The 18,739-nt window shown below is 39.6% G+C and overlaps 1 protein-coding gene across 2 annotated transcripts in view; it reads right to left on the reverse strand.

Annotated features, from left to right (window-relative positions):
* wdr35 (WD repeat domain 35) overlaps window positions 1-18,739 on the reverse strand; it is a 115,020-nt gene that overhangs the window by 81,371 nt on the left and 14,910 nt on the right. Inside the window, exons 5-12 of one of the 2 annotated variants that reach the window (XM_043676508.2) lie at window positions 16,802-16,930; window positions 16,219-16,352; window positions 15,252-15,417; window positions 14,800-14,945; window positions 14,140-14,265; window positions 12,790-12,975; window positions 6,190-6,222; window positions 4,929-4,989 (exon numbers count right to left, since the gene is read on the reverse strand). In XM_043676508.2, coding sequence (XP_043532443.1) covers window positions 4,929-4,989; window positions 6,190-6,222; window positions 12,790-12,975; window positions 14,140-14,265; window positions 14,800-14,945; window positions 15,252-15,417; window positions 16,219-16,352; window positions 16,802-16,930 — 981 coding nt within the window. The remainder of the gene's footprint in view (window positions 1-4,928; window positions 4,990-6,189; window positions 6,223-12,789; window positions 12,976-14,139; window positions 14,266-14,799; window positions 14,946-15,251; window positions 15,418-16,218; window positions 16,353-16,801; window positions 16,931-18,739) is intronic. The other variant, XM_043676517.2, reaches the window with a different exon arrangement.

An 18,739-nucleotide genomic window follows, 5' to 3' on the forward strand; every position in this document is an offset into this window, starting at 1 on the left:
GTACATAGATGTTGCAAGGGTTGGAGGATGTGAGCTATTCCGAGAGTCAGAGAGTCATAGAGTCATAGGGATGTACAGCATTGAAACAGACCCTTCGGTCCAACCTGTCCATGCCGACCAGATATCCCAACCCAATCTAGACCCACCTGCCAGCACCCGGCCCATATCCCTCCAAACCCTTCCTATTCATATACACATCCAAATGCCTCTTAAATGTTGCAATTGTACCAGCCTCCAACACTTCCTCTGGCAGCTCATTCCATACACGTACCATCCTCTGCGTGAAAATGTTGCCCGGTAGATCTCTTTTACATCTTTCCCCTCTCACCCTAAACCAATGCCCACCAGTTCTGGACCCAGGCCCAGGGAAAAGACTTTGCCGATTTACCCTATCCATGCCCCTCATAATTTTGTAAACCTCTATAAGGTTTACAAAACCTTATAACCTCTGTAACCTCTGTAAACCTCAGCCTCCAACGCTCTAGGGAAAACAGCCACAGCCTGTTCAGCCTCTCATTATAGCTCAAATCCTCCAATCCTGGCAACATCCTTGTAAATCTTTTCTGAACCCTTTCAAGTTTCACAACATCTTTCCAATAGGAAGAAGACCAGAATTGCATGCAATATTCCAACAGTGGCCTAACCAATGTCCTGTACAGCCGCAACATGACCTCCCAACTCCTGTACTCAATACTCTGACCAATAAAGGAAAGCATCCCAAACGCCTTCTTCACTATCCTATCTACCTGCGACTCCACTTTCAAGGAGCTATGAACCTGCACTTCAAGGTCTCTTTGTTCAGCAACACTCCCTAGGACCTTACCATTAAGTGTATAAGTCCTGCTAAGATTTGCTTTCCCAAAATGCAGCACCTCTCATTTATCTGAATTAAACTCCATCTGCCACTTCTCAGCCCATTGGCCCATCTGTCCAGATCCTGTTGTAATCTGAGGTAACCCTCTTCGCTGTCCACTAAACCTCCAATTTTGGTGTCATCTGCAAACTTACTAACTGTACCTCTTATGCTCACATCCAAATCATTTATGTAAATGACAAAAAGTAGAGGACCCAGCACCGATCCTGGTGGCACTCCACTGGTCACAGGCCTCCAATCTGAAAAACAACCCTCCACCACCACCCTCTGTCTTCTACCTTTGAGCCAGTTCTGTATCCAAATGGCTAGTTCTCCCTTTATTCCATGAGATCTAATCTTGCTAATCAGTCTCCCATGGGAAACCTTGTCGAACGCCTTACTGAAGTCCATATAGATCACATCTACTGCTCTGCCCTCATCAATCTTCTTTGTTACTTCTTCAAAAACTCAATCAAGTTTGTGAGAAATGATTTCCCACGCATAAAGCCATGTTGAAAGAGGTTGAATAGGCTAGGTCTGTTTTCCCTAGAGCGTCGGAGGCTGAGCGGTGATCTTATAGAGGTTTATAAAATCTTGAGGGGCATGGATAGGATAAACAGATAAGATCTTTTCTCTTTTGGGTGAGGGAGTCCAGAACTAGAGGGCATAGGTTTAGGATGAGAGGGGAAAGATATAAATGAGACCTAAGGGGCAACTTTTTCATGCAGAGAGTGGTACGTGTATGGAATGAGCTGCCAGAGGAAGTGGTAGAGGCTGGTACAATTGCAACATTTAAAAGGTATCTGGATGGGTATATGAATAGGAAGGGTTTGGAGGGATGTGGGCCGTGTGCTAGCAGGTGAGACTAGATTAGGTTGGGATATCTGGTCGGCATGCGCAAGTTGGACCGAAGGGTCTGTTTCCGTGCTGTACGTCTCTGTGATTCTATAATACTCCATCATTGAATTGGTAAATCTTTATAACAGAATCTTTTCTGAAGATTAGAAAGTATAATGTCGATCAAAACAAAGTTACCAGCTGTTTTGAGTGGTTGTGAATGATATAGGTGCATGGGCAAAGAGAAAGCCTATGTCATTTGAAAGCGACAGAAGTGTGTATAACTGCCCTATCCACATAACAGAAACTTACTGCACAGGAACACCGCAGTGTTGTAACTGGCACAAGCACACAGTGGTCTCTGGAACATGTGCAATGTGCTATTGCAAACCATGCAATGTATCCCACTTCAGTAGCAATAGAAATACGAGCTGTCGATGAAACAAGCAGAGCAGTAGCCCCAGATACTTGGTATGGTCTTTCAGTTCCAGGACAGCTGAAGATCATAAAGGCATAAGATATAAGAACAGAATTAGGCCATTTGGCCCATCAAATCTGCTCCACTATTTGATCATGGCTGATATGTTTCTCAACCCCACTCTCATGCCTTCTCCCTGTTACGTTGATCCCTTACCAATCACAAACCTATCCAGCTGTATCTTAAATGCCTTCAATAACTTAGCCTCCATAGCTCTCTCTGGCAGTGAGTTCCAGATTCAGCACCTTCTCGCTGAAGAAATTCCTCCTCATCTCAGTTCTCAAGGATCATTCATCTCTTCGAGGCTATGCCCCAAGGTCCTAGTCTCTCGTATTAGCAGAAACATCTCCACATCCACTCCATCCAGGTTTCTAAGTATTCTGTAAGCTTCAATGAGATTACCCCTCATCCTTCTAAACTCCATCAAAGTACAAACCTAAAGTCCTCAACTGGTCCTTTTGTGACAAGCCTTCACCCTGCGATCATTGTTGTAAACCTCCTCTGAAGAGGGCCAGGCGACATGGCAGAGACTGGCAAACGAGTAGCAGCTAAAGGATCTAACTTTACAGACACCACTGGGAAAGGCAGGGTTTGCTTCATCAGGCCCAGCCATTATCTTTGCCTTGCTCCCAGACTCCCTGGCCCCCTCATCCCTAGCACTGTGATATCGGCGACACAAAAACATCAATGTAGCATGCTGAGCTTAACAGTGTTTCCTGCAGCCATCATAGAGTTATAGAGATATACAGCATGGAAACAGACCCTTCGGTCCAACTCGTCCATGCTGACCAGATAGCCTAACCTAATCTAGTCCCACCTGCCAGCACCTGGTCCATATTCCCCCCAAACCTTTCCAGTCCTATACCAGGTGCCTTTTAAATGTTACAATTGTACTAACCTCCACCACTTCCTCGGGCAGCTCATTCCACACACACACCACACGTGAAAAAGTTGCCCCTTAGGTCTCTTTTATATCTTTCCCCTCTCACCCTAAACCTATGCCCTCTAGTTCTGGACTCCTCTACCCCAGGGAAAATACTTTGTCTATTTATGCTATTCATGCCGCTCATGATTTTATAAACCTCTATAAGATCACCCCTCAGCTTCCGACGGTCCAGGGAAAACAGCCCCAGTCTATTCAACCTCTCCCTATTGCTCAAATCCTCCAACCCTGGCAACATCCTTGTAAATCTTTTCTGAACCCTTTCAAGTTTCACAACATCCTTCCGATAGGAAGGAGACAAGAATTGCACACAATACTCCAAAAGTGGCCTAACCAATGTCCTGTACAGCCACAACATGACCTCCCTGGCATACCGAACGCGTTCTTCACTATCCTATCTACCTGTGACTCTACTTTCAAGGAGCTATGAACCTGCACTCCAAAGTCCTTTCTTCAGCAACAGTCCTTACGACTATACCATTAAGTGTATAAGTCCTGCTAAGATGTGCTTTCACAAAATGCAGCACCTCAAATTTATCTAAATTAAACTCCATCTGCCACTTCTCAGCCCATTGGCTCATCTGATCAAGATCCCGTTGTAATCTGAGGTAACCTTCTTCACGTCCACTATACCTCCAATTTTGGTGTCATCTGCAAACTCACTAACTATACCTCTTAAGCTCACATCCTATTCATTTATATAAATGACTATAAGTAGTGAACCCACCACATCATGGATTACACCTGCACATTCATTGGGGCCAGTTTGGTGTTATGATTAAGCATTCCAGTTTTGACTACGGCCTTCCCTAAAATGAGCAAAATTGACTAGTTACTAGTGGACATCACTGTGCTAATATTCATTAACATCCAAGATCTAATACCAACTGCCATCGATGAAAGTCTGTACCAAACTTCTACCACCCATTAGATGAAACAGTGTTTCCTAATCCCGAAAGGTCTGGCTTCATATTTTGAACAATGATGCCAAGTCCTAAACTGCCCAACTAACAAAAATAGCTCCTTCCAATCTACGACTTGTTTGAAGATCTTGAAAATTTTCTATCAAGTCACCTTTCATCCTTCTAAATTTCAGGTAATATGTCTCTGTAAACCTTGTAATTTAACCTTTGGAGTGCATATATTATTTGAATAGTAACAAAGTGGTCCCACCCATCAGGCCTAATTTCAGGGTCAACTCCATTTCCATTGTAATGGAAGCCTTAACTGAATTTTGAATTGATCATGCCAACAGATATAACTTTCACCCCTTTAAGAGAGGATGAGCAGGAGATGCCAACCAATCAGATGGTTACTAGCTCTTCATAGTAATGTCACTAGAAACAGTGGCCACTGAAGGGGAGTCTCCACGAAAGCCAGTGGATGGCTGACCAGGAAAGGATTCCCTTATTTTTCTCAGTCCATCAGGATATCCTTGACAGTCATCCTGTTTGATAAGATTCCAATCTTACTGGCCACTTAAACCCCCAATTGGCTGAAGGATAGGCTGGTCATCCACCAATGATACGGCCAATGGTAAATCTGAAACAGTGGTGGGAAGATAATGTGAACGGCTCACTCCACCATTCCTGCCAATTTTAAACCTCCTCTGCTACCTTGGCAATAGTTTTTTTGCCCAGTTCCTTTTTCAAAAGATAGTTTTGTAGTATTAAATTTGGTCCAAATGTAAAGGAATTTGAAACAGTTGTACATGAAGAAACTGACCAAATCAAACAGTGACAACTCTTATTCACATTTTGAATGCAAAGCACTACCTGAATTTTTATATTTTCATCAAATCAAATTTATACACTTACCAATGTCAATATATTTTGAATCCAAGGGTGTTCCAATGGAATTACACAATACTAGAACATACTAAAACAGAAGAAAATCAGGTGTTGTGAAATTGATTTTACCTTGTGTTTAATGAAAATCAGTTGCTTACAGTTTAATTAGCCCACTGTTATCATTCTTACAGATGCACACAATGACATTACTGACATTTTGAACTGAACTTTCTGTCCTTAGTTTTTTTTTCCAGACAATCGGACTGTTTTGGGTTGTATGCCCAATCAGCAGCACTGCTGGTACAATGTGTTAAATGTAAATGGTATCTCTGGGATCATGAATCAAATTAATTAGTTAGCAGGTGGATGGAGGACTTAGAAAGGCAATTCAGCATATGCTGGTGCAAGACTGGCCAGCAGCATTCACACTGTTCACCAAGACAATGACGCTGAGTTGGCTGGGACAAGAAAAGACAGCAGCCTCTTCACCACCAGCATTATCCAGCATAACAGATGCTGGACATAATCATGAAATTGAAAGCCTCTGCTTTTTGACAGCCTTGGATTTTGTAATGTGCACCTTTAATGTGCAGAGTACGTTCTAATTTCATGAAGCTCTAACCTCCCAGTGATGACCTAAGAAGCAGGTGGGTTGCTGTGCTGCACACACTGTGTGGAATCCTTGCATTACTAGTCAAATTCTCAAAACATGTTAGCTAATTGTTTGAATAACAATCTCATTTGGCTTCCTGCATACACGGCAGGTTTTTTATTTATCTGTTCTTTCATCACGGGATGTGGATGTCACTGGCAAGACAAGCAATTGTTGCCCAAAGCCAACCACCCTTGAATTGAGTGGCTTGCTAGGCCATTTCAGATGGCAATTAAGTGTCAATAACATTGCTAGAATCACTTGGAAACTAGACCAGCTAAAGTCATTATTTGTGAATGAGCTGGGATTTTATATCGAACAACGATCACTTTATGGCCACATTACAAAACTATTATAGATTCCAGATTTATTAATTGAATTGAAATTTGATCAACTGTTATGGTGGGATGTGAACTCACATCCCCAGAGCATTAGCTTGGCCTCTGAATTACTAGTCCAGTGACACTACACCACAATTTCCCCTTAAAAGTAAATGCGCAACAATTGCTCCTAGACAAAAAAGGGAGGAAGTGTTCATGTACAACACTATTTTCTAATTCTTGTCTCTAAACCCAACAAAATGTACCTTGTAAAATTCCCCCCAATAGCATGGAAATAAATTATGGAAATTGTTACCATAGCAACTATAGACTCCATCTCACTCTCATCCTTGCAAGTGCAGTGCATAAACAGAAAAACAAGTAAGTGACACAACAGAATAAATTGACAGTATTCTTACAGTTGCTGAAAATTAGTAAATAACAGTAAGTAATAAGGTAAAGATGGAGCTTACATTCAATGTATCCTCAGGGTTTTGTTTACTAAGTCATATCAGAGGCAGTTTAACAATATATCACACTGTTTTGAGGCGAGAATCACATATTAGTCAGACAATGCTGTTCACCACTACAGATCCTAGACTTTTATTCCAATTTAATTTAAATTCCTTAGCTGCCACAATGGGATTTTACTGGATTGTTAGTCTAGATCTGTGGATTTTACATAGTAACATAGCCATTATTTTATTAATTCTGTTGGTGAAACATATTTTCCACTGCAGTCCCTCATGGTGACAGCATAAATTATAAAAAATCATAAAAAGAGAACAGTTATTTGACCTATGGGCTGATCGCTTTTGACTGATCTCAGACTACTTTAATTATCAGTTTCCCAGATGTGAATTCTATTAGCTGACTTTGAAATTTGCCATTTAGCTATTTCTTCACACGAGCATCATTATTTCAATTCCAGAAAGCTGGTCAACTGTACTTCACAGTGTTGAAAGAGAAAGGGAAGATGGATTTGGTTATTGCATCATGTTGAACATGGTAGAAATACTGGAGAATGATCATCTGAATGCAGGGGTGAAATTGTTCTTTCCACAATGCTACTGGACCTGCTGAGTGTTTTCAATATTTTGATTCAAATTTCTAGCACTAGCAACCTTTTGCTTTTGTAATAGTACTTGTTTAGTGGGTGATGCTTGGGATTTTCTCCACTAAAAGCCAAGATAATTTCTAGGAAATAAAGTTCTGGACACATATAAGATAATTGCAAAATGATTTTGTTGAAGGATGTGAATTGAGGGAAGCATGGAAACATAGAAACGTACGAACAGGAGTAAGCCAATTGGCCCTTCAAGCCTGCTCTGCCATTCAATATGATCACTGCTGATCATTCATGTAGTATCCTGTTTCTACTTTCTTCCCATATTCTTTGATCCATTTACCCCAAAGAAATATTTGTATCTTTTGCTTGAAAACACAGTGTTTTGGTCTCAACCACTTTCAGTGGCAGAAAATTCCACAGACTCACCACTCTCTGGTTGAAAGATTTATCTTCATCTCTGTCCTAAAAGGCCTACCCTTCATCCTTTGATTGTGACCTCTGCCTACACACGCCCTGTTCATCAAGAACATCCTTCCTGCATATATATTTCTTATCTTGTTAGAATTAGGTTTCTAGAAGACCATCTCACCTCTCGCTGACCCCCAAACTTCTCAACTCTAGTGAATGTAGTCCTAACTGATGCAATCTCTCCTGGTATGTCAGTCCAGTCCAGTCATACCAGGAATCAGACTGGCAAACTTCTTTGCACTCCCTCAATAGCCAGAACATCCTTCCTCAGAAAAGGAGATCAAAACTACACCCAATACTCCAGGTATGGCCCTATAAAGTTGCAGCAAGATATTCCAGCTCCTGTACTCAAATTGTTTTGCTATGAAGGTCAACGTGTCATTTGCTTTCTTCACCACCTGCTGCACGACAATGCTTACTTTCAGGGACTAGTGTACAATGACACCCGGGTCTTGTTACCTTCCCCCTTCCCCAATCTATTGCTGTTCAGATAATACACTGTCTGCCTGTTTTGCTATAAAAGTGAATAGCCTTATGTCAATATTATACACCATCTACCATGTATTTGCGCACTTAACTTGTCCAAATCACACTGAAACTTCAGTGCACCCACCTCAAAGTAAACCCTCCCATCCAGCTTAGACATATGGCACGTAGTTTCCTCATCCAGATCATTAATATATATTGTGAATAGCTGGGGTCCAAGCTCTAATCCCTGCAATAAGTACCCTGCCACTCGGAAACATATCTTTTTATTCCTACTCTGTTTCCTGTCTGCCAACTAGTTCTCAATCCACTTCAGTACACACCTTCTAATCCCACACACTTTAATTTTGCATACTAATTTCTTAATTGGGGCTTCATTGAAAACCTTCTGAAAATCCAAGTAAAACACATCTACTGCTTTCCTTTATCTCCTCTACTAGTTACATCCATTAAAAAAAATCAAGAGATTTGTCATGCATGACTTCCCCTTTGTAAATCTATGCTCTGTCTGTTGAATCTTACACTATCTTTCACGTGCTCTGCTGTTACATTTCTTTATAATGAACTTTATCATTTTTCCCATTACCAACATTCACTGTTTTCTCCCGCCTCCCTTTTTTAAAATTCATTTGGGGTATGTGGGCGTTGCTGGCTGGGCCCAGCGTTTATTGCCCAGCCCTAGTTGCCCCTAGTTGCCCCTAAGAAGGTGGTGTCTTCTTGAACCACTGCAGTCCACCTGCTGTGGTTTGACCCACAATGCCATTAGGCAGGGAATTCCAGGATTTTGACACAGCAACAGTAAAAGAAAGGTGGTATATTTCCAAGTCAGGCTGGTGAGTGGCTTGGAGGGGAACTTGAAGGTGGTGGTGTTCTCATGTATCTGCTGCCCTTGTCCTTTTACATGGAAGTGGCTGTAGGTTTGGAAGGTGCTGTCTGGGATCTTTGCTGAATTTCAGCTGTGCATCTTGTAGGTACACACAGCTGCTACTGTGCATCAGTGGTGGAGAGAGTGGATGCTTGTGGATGTAGTGCCAATCAAGTGGCTGCTTTGTCCTGGATGGTGTCAAGTTTCTTGAGTGTTAGTGGAGCTGCACTCAGCCTGTCACATGGTGAGTATTGCACCTCATTCCTGATTTGTGCCTTATAGATAATGGACAGGCTCTGGGGAGTCAGGAGATGAGTTACTCACTACAGTATTCCTAGCCTCTGACCAGCTCTTGCAGCTACTATGTTTATGTGGCAAGTCCAGTTGAGTTTCTGGTCAATGATAACCCCCAGGATGTTGATATTAGGGTATTTAGTGATGGTAACACCATTGAATGTCAAGGGATGGCGATCAGATTGTCTCCTATTGGTGATGGTCATAGCTTGGCATTTGTGTAGAGCAAATGTTACTTGCAGCTTGTCAGTCTAAACCTGGATATTGTTCAGATCTTCTTGCATTTGAATATGGATTCCTTCAGTATCTGAGGAATTGTGAATGGTGCTGAACATTGTGCAATCATCAGCAAACATCTCCACTTCTGACCTTATGGTGAAGGGAAGCTGATTGATAAAGCAACTGGAGATGGTGGACACGATCCTGAGGAACTCCTACAGAGGTGTCCTGGAGCTAAAATGACTGACCCCCAACATCCACAACCATCTTTCTAGGTATCAAATATGCCTCTAACCAGCGGAGAGTTTGTCTACTGATACACATCGATTTCAATTTTGCTAGGACTCCTTGATGCAACAATTGATCGAATGCAGCCTTTATGTCAAGAGCTGTCACTGTTCACTTCCAGTGCTTAGCTCTTTTGTCCATGCTTGTCCAAGTCTGTAATGAGGTCACCAGCTGACTGCAGTGGTTCAAGAAGACACCACATCCACAAGCATCCACTCTCTCCACCACTGATGCACAGTAGCAGCTGTGTGTAGTACCTACAAGATGCACAGCTGAAATTCAGCAAAGATCCCAGACAGCACCTTCCAAACCTACAGCCACTTCCATGTAAAAGGACAAGGGCAGCAGATACATGAGAACACCACCACCTTCAAGTTCCCCTCCAAGCCACTCACCAGCCTGACTTGGAAATATACCACCTTTCTTTTACTGTTGCTGTGTCAAAATCCTGGAATTCCCTGCCTAATGGCATTGTGGGTCAAACCACAGCAGGTGGACTGCAGTGGTTCAAGAAGACACCACCTTCTTAGGGGCAACTAGGGCTGGGCAATAAATGCTGGGCCCAGCCAGCAACGCCCACATACCCCAAATGAATTTTAAAAAAGGGAGGCGGGAGAAAACAGTGAATTGTAGACTTAATGTTGGTAATGGGAAAAATGATAAAGTTCATTATAAAGAAATGTAACAGCAGAGCACTTGAAAGATAGTGTAAGATTCAACAGACAGAGCATAGATTTACAAAGGGGAAGTCATGCATGACAAATCTCTTGATTTTTTTTAATGGATGTAACTAGTAGAGGAGATAAAGGAAAGCAGTAGATGTGTTTTACTTGGATTTTCAGAAGGTTTTCAATGAAGCCCCAATTAAGAAATTAGTATGCAAAATTAAAGTGTGTGGGATTAGAAGGTGTGTACTGAAGTGGATTGAGAACTAGTGAAACCCAAACTGGGCATCACTAAGCAGGTAATTGCTGAGCAGGTACTGCTTTACAACACTGTTGCTCACACCTTCCATCACTTTAGTGATAATCAAGACTAGGCTAATGGGGCAGTAATTGGCAGAATTGGATTTGTCTTGCTTTTTATGTAAGGACATACTAACACAGGACACACAGTCTTTTGTTTTAGTCCTTATTTCATAATCTCCCTTGAGAGTCCCACCCATTTTCCATTTTAAATTAAACCCTCCCTAGCCGCAAATGTAAGTACATGCCCTAGGAAGGATGTTGCCAGGACTATATTTTTGGGGGATGGTGGTTTAAATTAAGGGGACAGGCTGAATAGGCTGAGGCTTCTTTTCCTGGAGTCTTGAAGGCTGAGGGGTGACCTTACAGAGGTTTGTAAAATCATGAGGGGCATGGATAGTGTAATAGCCAAGGATTTTTTTTCTCCGAGGGTAGAGATGTCCAAAACTAGAAGGCGCAGGCTTAAGGTGAGAAGGGATAGATTTAAAAAGGATCTGAAGATCTAAGTTTTTCACACAGAGGGTAGTGCGTGTATGGAATGAGGTGCCAAAGTAAGCGGTGGAGGCTGGTACAATTACAACATTTAAAGACATTTGGATATGATTATTAAGTCTTTCATCTTTGACACACTTAACGATCTAGGTTTGTTCAATGTATCATTGTATCACTGTAATCTTTTGCTATAAATTCGGCATCTTATGATCCTGCTTCACAACCACCTTATGAAGAAGCATCACTTCGAAAGCTAGTGCTTCTAAATAAACCTACTGGACTGTAACCTGGTGTTCTTTGATTTTTAACTTTGTCCACCCCAGTCCAACACCAGCTCATTCAAATCAAATTCAAAACAGGCACAATTGCTACTTGTGAATAGGGGAATAGCTTATTCATAATTAACCTCTTGGATTTTCTTTGCAATTTTAAAAAAGTTTTAATTTTATGTTTTATAATGGAGGAAATTAACATTGGAATCTTCCACAATTTTGACTTGCTGGATTACGATTTTAAATGAATGCGATTGGGAAGAATACTAAAATTAGGGAGGAAAGTAACAAACAAATATTATTGGTGAATTTTAGAAGTAGGAAATAATTGATTAGAAAAGGAGGAATCTGGGCCAATTTTCCAGATTCTTTCCTCTCCAAACAGGAAGGTCAGATAAAAGGAGTGAAGATCTAAAACAAGAAATGAAAGTTAGATGTTCTCACCACCCCACTTCCATTTCCAGATCATTCACTGACTGGCTGCTTGGGTGCAGGAAAATCCAGAGAACATGTTGCTCTGAATAGCTTCTCAGTCCTGCAGGATATCCATGGGAATTACAAAGTCAAGCCAAGTAATTGAAATAAAGCTCTTATTAAATTGCAGGAATACATACCACCCGCTCACCTCCACAGGATTAAATGGAGTTTAAATTTTCTGGTTATCCATTTTCATCAATAGCAAAAGGTGTCTGATGTCTGAGGCCTAATATGCAGTTAAAATTTAGGACAGGAAATTCTGATGATCTGGGGCCTTGAACTGGAGCAGTGTGCTTTAGTTGCAAATATTTTATTATTTGTGACCATTTTTTGGCAACTGTGCTTTCTTATCCTTGTACGGCACAGTGAGACAGTGGTTAGCACTGCTGCCTCACAGCGCCAGGGACCTGGGTTCAATTCCCACCTCAGGCGACTGACTGTGTGGAGTTTGCACATTCTTCCTGTGTCTGCGTGGGTTTCCTCTGGGTGCTCCGGTTTCCTCCCACAATCCAAAAATGTGCAGGTTAGGTGAATTGGCCATGCTAAATTGCCCATAGTGTTAGGTGAAGAGGTAAGCGTAGGGGAATGGGTCTGGGTGGGTTGTGCTTCGGCGGGTCGGTGTGAATTTGTTGGGCCGAAGGGTCTGTTTCCACACTGTAAGTAATTTTTTAAAAAATTACACTTTTGCTCTTCTCTATATCTCATTGTATGTTTCTTTGATAGTAGATTAGGGCAAAGTTAGACCGAAAAATACACCATTGAAACTCTCAAGCCTGCACTACCTTTCAATTACATCATGCCCGATCTATGCTTATGCTTAAACTTCAAGGCATTTGATCTGTGTTTGAACTTCAAGTCAACTATTTGTCATTGTTGTATATCAATTACAGAGCAAAGATCAGTTGATCCCAGTCTTGCAAGCATTTTATTCATATCAATTTTGGGATAAATGCTGAATGACTAAATATTTCAGTTACAATATTATTGTGAAATTTAGTAAATTGTGGAAATAATCTCTTACCTGCGGAGAACTGTCATCAGCTTTGGTTGCTAAAATGCAAAAGTCTCCGCATGTAGTTATTGAAATCAGACTCCTTACGTACTTTACATACTTTTCATTGTTCTTGGTGTCCCAAAAGACTACACAGTATTCCAGTCGATCTGGTCTGGTATATGCATACACTACTGTGTTAGAGCAATAACCCCACTGCCAAAAGGTTAAAAATTAGATCAGCATGTTTGCTCAGTGGAAAAAAATAGTTATTGTTTCATTTAAAAAAGGGTTCTTTATCCCACAAGTCACTAAAATGACAGACCATATTGCGTTAGCATACAATTACAGTAAATCATTAGCAAGGGAAAGGTAGAGTATAGAGAGGTCTTACTAAAAATGTCGAAAGTGTTACTGAGACCACATCTGGAGAAATGAATCTCATTTTCAACTCCTTATTAAAAGGATTATCGATTTGCATTGGAGATAATACACAGTGCATTCATTTGACTGACTTCTGTGTTGAAGAAATTTCCTATGAGAAAAAGATGGGACTACAGAAAAATGAGAGGTGATGTTATAGAAAAAGAGAAGGATCCTGAGGCAAAATGAAAGGGTAGATGCTGAGTGGATGGTTCCTTTCATGAGTGAACCTAAAATTAGGGGAATGACTGAGGAGTCCTACCATCATTTGCGACTGTTGACCAAAAGCACAAACGCATTTTAAGTAGTGTACTAAAGACAGACAGAGAGAGGTTTAGAGAAGGAATTGCAGAGCTTAGATCTATTAAAGTTCAAAGTATAGCATTAATTTGCAATATTGTGATAGCAATCAGAGATGACATCAGGACTAGGGAACATAGACATGGCTTACAGGCCTGAAGGAGGTTTCAGTGATGGAGAGAGGCAAGATTACAGAGAGATTGGAAAACAGTTATAAGAATTTTGAAACTGTTGCCAGGCTGGGAGCCAATGTATATCAGCAAGCTTGAAAGAGAAGGGTAAACAGGAATTGATACAAATTATGAAAAAGGAAGCAAAGTTTTAGACCAGACTAAATTATAGAGGGTGCAGGATAGAAGGCCAGGAACGTGTTGGAATAGTCAAACCTTGAATTAAAGTTGTCGATGAGAGGTTTTGGTGGGAAAGATGGTGAGGGGCATTAAAATGCACTCATTATCATGGGTGATTATGTGAGCTGAGATATTTCTTCAGTACTTGGATTTTAGGAATTATCTTCAAAAATAATAAACATATAGGTTTTTCTGTTAAGTATGTCATATAATTCTTAACTACAAATGTAAACACTTTATCTGAAAAAATGCATAACTGTATAACTTTAGAACATGCAAAAATATTTAGGGATGCCACTGGTTTTACCTTGTAATCCGGTCTGATGTTGGCAAAATAAATAAAAGAATCAACAGCAAGTGCAATTCTCAGCCCTCCTCCTTCCCATGACACTGCATACATCTGCTTGCCAGACACTTTTAATGTGCGCAAATGCTTGAGAAATTAGCATAGTGGAGAAAACACATATCGTGACTCTCAAAATACCAAGAATGTAATATACAACATCGCAATGTACTTCAAATTTAGCAGTTGCATCTTCTGTCTGAAATTGAAGTTGCTCCAGATAATTTTATATATTTCAGTTTGAATACTCTGACTTAAAACCTTTACACTAAGTACAATTATAATTCTTCAAACACTTCTGATAAAGAAACAAACAAAAAATTTGCATTTGGATAGAATAATTTATTTCCTGAGAACATCCTAAATCATTACACAGCCAACTACTTTGAGGCATGGTCATGTTTTGTCAGCAACCATGGCAGACAACCTGATTATAGAAACAATTTAGTTTGCTTTGCAATGCTACTAACTTACTTAGTTCAGATGTTTAGAATATTATCTCAATTATTGAAGCTCTGTAATTCAAACAAGCACAACCTTTTTCTTAAAAAAAACTGAGGCTTTATGAAATAGGCTACATAATTAACTTAAAATTTGACCTATCAAAAGCAGAAAAAAACTCACCTCACCAAATGGAGTGTAGAATTGCACAACATTGATCTGCTTGTCCTGTCCAACTGATACTTGGGAACCAGCAACAGCCAATACACTACCACAGTAGTTCCACTGAATGCCAACCACATTTATACCAGTATCAATCAAGACAGCATCTGTTAAGAGAAATACAAGAAGATTGCACCTGAGGAATCAGACAAGGCCTTGGTTTAAAGTCTCATCCAAAAGATAACACTTCCATCTGTTTATCATCCCCCCAGCACTATTCTGATGGTGTCAGAATGAAGTTTGAGTACTAGTAACTAAGCTACTGCTGACACTAACACTGACAATATTCATACAACATTTGTAAAATATTGCACTAGTTTCAGATATGGGTATGCATTGGTGAAAAAACTAAAAAAGATAACAAAATTCCTCAAAAATATTCTATGGCCAATTTACACAATGATAATGCTCACTTTCATCATGCTCATGACGCATTATTTGACATCGACCATTGTCTAAGCAGATAGCTAAGCAGGGACAGTCTGGTTCAACATATCCCTCAGTTCCTGAGTACCAATGGATACCAACAATGCTGACTGCACCAGTCACATTGGCAAGACACTGCAGCACCAGCTTTACCTAAAGAAAATACAAAGACATATTGAATACATATTTCAGTTGAATGACAGATATGCCCTTTTATTACATTTATTCAATATGCCAGTATTTATTGTCCATCTCTAATATGCAGAGGCTGTCAAAAGTTAACCACATTGCTGTGAGTCTACATTCAAATGGAGGCCAGATCAGATAGGATCTCCTTACGCAAAGGGCATTAGTAATTTTAATGACAATAAATTTGATTTTTAATTCCAGATTTTTGATGAAATCAAGTTTCACCATTTGCCATGGTGGGATTTGAATCCATATCTCCAGAACATTAGCCTGGAGTTCTGATTTACTTGTCCATTGACATCATCACATGACCACTGCCTCCCCTTGTTATGTGTCAAACAGCTGTTAAATTGTTACTACAGTATTAAAATGACATTAAAAATTGTGCACTTTGTACACAATTCTGTTTTCAAAGTTGCTACCAATTAATTTAGTCTAATAAGATCATTGTTTCAGTAGATGAAGTGAGAATTACAATTTTAATATTAATTTTTTCTCAAGAGACTTTCATAATAGATAATTTTCATAAATATACACTTTCACTTCATTCAAACTGAATACAACAGTATCAATCCTTCAAATCTCAGCCAACACTGAATGGTCTCAAACATTGCATTTTTTAAAAAGTACTGGCATTCTTTTTAATAGTATACTTAGGATATTTAAAGTAGGATATGTTTTAAAAGGAGCCTTGATAAATTTGCAAGTTAATGTAAAAGTTCCATAAGAACAGCAAAAAACATAATGAAAAAACTATAAGCTTACAATAAAATTTCCTTGGCTATCATATATGTGTATTTCTCCATTTGCCATGCCAAATATAAGAATCTTGCTGTCTGGTGACCATGCAACTTGAGTTAATTGGAGGCCCTTCAATTCCTTACCCCAAATACGATTACCTGATAAAATACAGAAAACATGAGACAATCAAAGAAAATGTTAACCATCAAGAAGTTAATATTAATTGGCAGTTACAGGTTTTAAAGTAGAAACACATTTTTTTCAAAAATGTTAACATACATAATTAGTTTAAAATAGATCATTCATTACTAAACAGCAGTATAGTTATGAAATTAATTTCAATGGACAATGATGTCATAAATGTTTAGAGCATTTTTTATTGGAAGTGACAAGGAATTTTATTAAACTGAATAATCCATGTAAGTTCTAGATATCTTAATTAGTGAGTTTTGAGAAGATTTGTAGGTCAGGTTGAGGTTCTGGATGTATTGACTGGTGACGAAATGTCTGAAAATGAACCTTCCAGCTCAGTCAGCAAACCTACATCCAGATCTCTGAATGCCAGAACTTAATTCAGGTTAAAACATTTCAGTCTGAAATATATTACCATCCACTGAACCCACAATGACAGCACCATCTTCATACACAATACAGATTTTCTGTCCATCAGCATTCCAGCTCATACTGCGAACCACAGATTTGTTTCTGTTATTAATCATTTCCTCATACCAAGACCCTGTAATAAATTCACAAACATTGGGTTTAATTTTAAAAAATCAAAAGCTAATAAGTAGCTGTTCCAATCTTGTTCAAAGAGGAACTAGAAAACTGCTACAGTGAGCATCTTCAATTATAATGCATGGGAATATTATATTTTGTTATTTTTCCTAAATAATTTCTAATGCATTGATACAATAGCCCCACAAGTGCGTAACTATAACATCTTCACAGTTGTATTTTCTCTGTTAAATTTATATTCCCTAAACACACAAAAATTCCAAGAATAAAGGATCTTATAATTTACCACTTGCTCTAATTTTACTCCCAATGTAATTTTTGCTTTTCATTTTTCCCTTGAAGTTTTTCAACTTATTAATGTTTCTTTCAGCTACAACTGTAATAAGACTGTGCCTCCAACTATTCAACCTGATAGGCTCTCTCTCATCAATTTGTATGCCCTATTCTTATGATATATGTAGAAATGAAAGATGTGTATTAATATGCATATCAGGTCAGATTTACTTATCTTAATTGCAATATAAACATCTTCTATTTTTAAATAGTGCTGTCCAAAATAAGAAAGGATATTAAGTAAAGATAAGTTGTTTAAGGTAAAGTCACCAAAGAGTCAGAGGGCTGCTCTCTCATGAGAGAGAGAAAAGTGGTGGTGAGTTTATTGCAAAGGTCACCAAGCTTCAAGCAAGGAGTGAGATTGAGAATGCAGGATCCTCATGCACTTAATTGGTGCAGGAACCAAATTCATGTCGTTTGTATTACTATGCATCGCAAATCCATGTAAGATAGTCACCAAGAAATTCAAACAGGAATTCAGAAGTTTCTTTACACAGTGTGATAAGGACATTCAGAGTTGGCTAACCACAGGAATGTTTAAAGTGAATAGTGTAGAGGCAGTTAAAGGGAAGATAGACAAACATTTAAGGGAAAAAGGAGGTAATGATCAAATGGTATTATCGCTAGACTAATAATCCAGAAACATAGGTAACTAGGAACAGGAGAGTGGGCAATTCAGCCTTTCCAGCCTGCTCCGCCATTTAACACGATTATGGCTGATCAACACCACTCCCCTGCCTGCTCCCACATCCCTTTATCCCTCTTTTCATCAGAAACATATCTATTTCTTTCTTGAATCTGTTGATTAATTCTGCTTCCAAAGCACTCTGTGGCAATGAGTTCCATAGATTCCTAACCCTCTGAGAGAAGTAGTTTCTCCTCATCACAATTTTGAACTACCCCCTCTCACTCTATATCTATGACCGTCCCTCAAGGGGGAAGACCTGTTCAATGTTCACCTTATCGATCCTTTAACATCTTACAATCTCAAGGAGATTGCCTTCGTTCTTCTGAACTCCAGCTAATGTTCTGGGGTCCGTGGTTCAAATCCCACCATGGCAGATGGCAGAATGTGAATTCAATAAATAATCTGGAATTAAGAACCAACTAATAACCATGAAATCAATGCTAATTGTAGGAAAAACCCATCGAGGTCACTAATACCCTTTAGGGAAGAAATCTGCCATCCTCACCAGGTCTGACCAATATGTGACTCCAAACCCACAGCAATGTGGTTGACTCAATTGCAATGGGCAGCTTAGGATAGGCAATAAATGTTGGCCAACCAGGAATCCCATTTCCCACAAATGAATAACAAAAACAGATGGTTGTGATAGTAGATTTAGCTGAGAAAAAAATGTGGAGGTGCTGGTGTTGGACTGGTTGGACAAGGTTTTTGACCAAGAAAAAAAATGGGAAGTGATTTGAATGAAGTATAAATACCAGCAAACACTGGTTGAGTCGAATGGTCTAT

Source organism: Chiloscyllium plagiosum, unplaced genomic scaffold, assembly GCF_037043375.1.
Source record: "Chiloscyllium plagiosum isolate Xiang-an unplaced genomic scaffold, Cpla_swu_hap1 HiC_scaffold_3, whole genome shotgun sequence".
NCBI lineage: Eukaryota > Metazoa > Chordata > Chondrichthyes > Orectolobiformes > Hemiscylliidae > Chiloscyllium > Chiloscyllium plagiosum.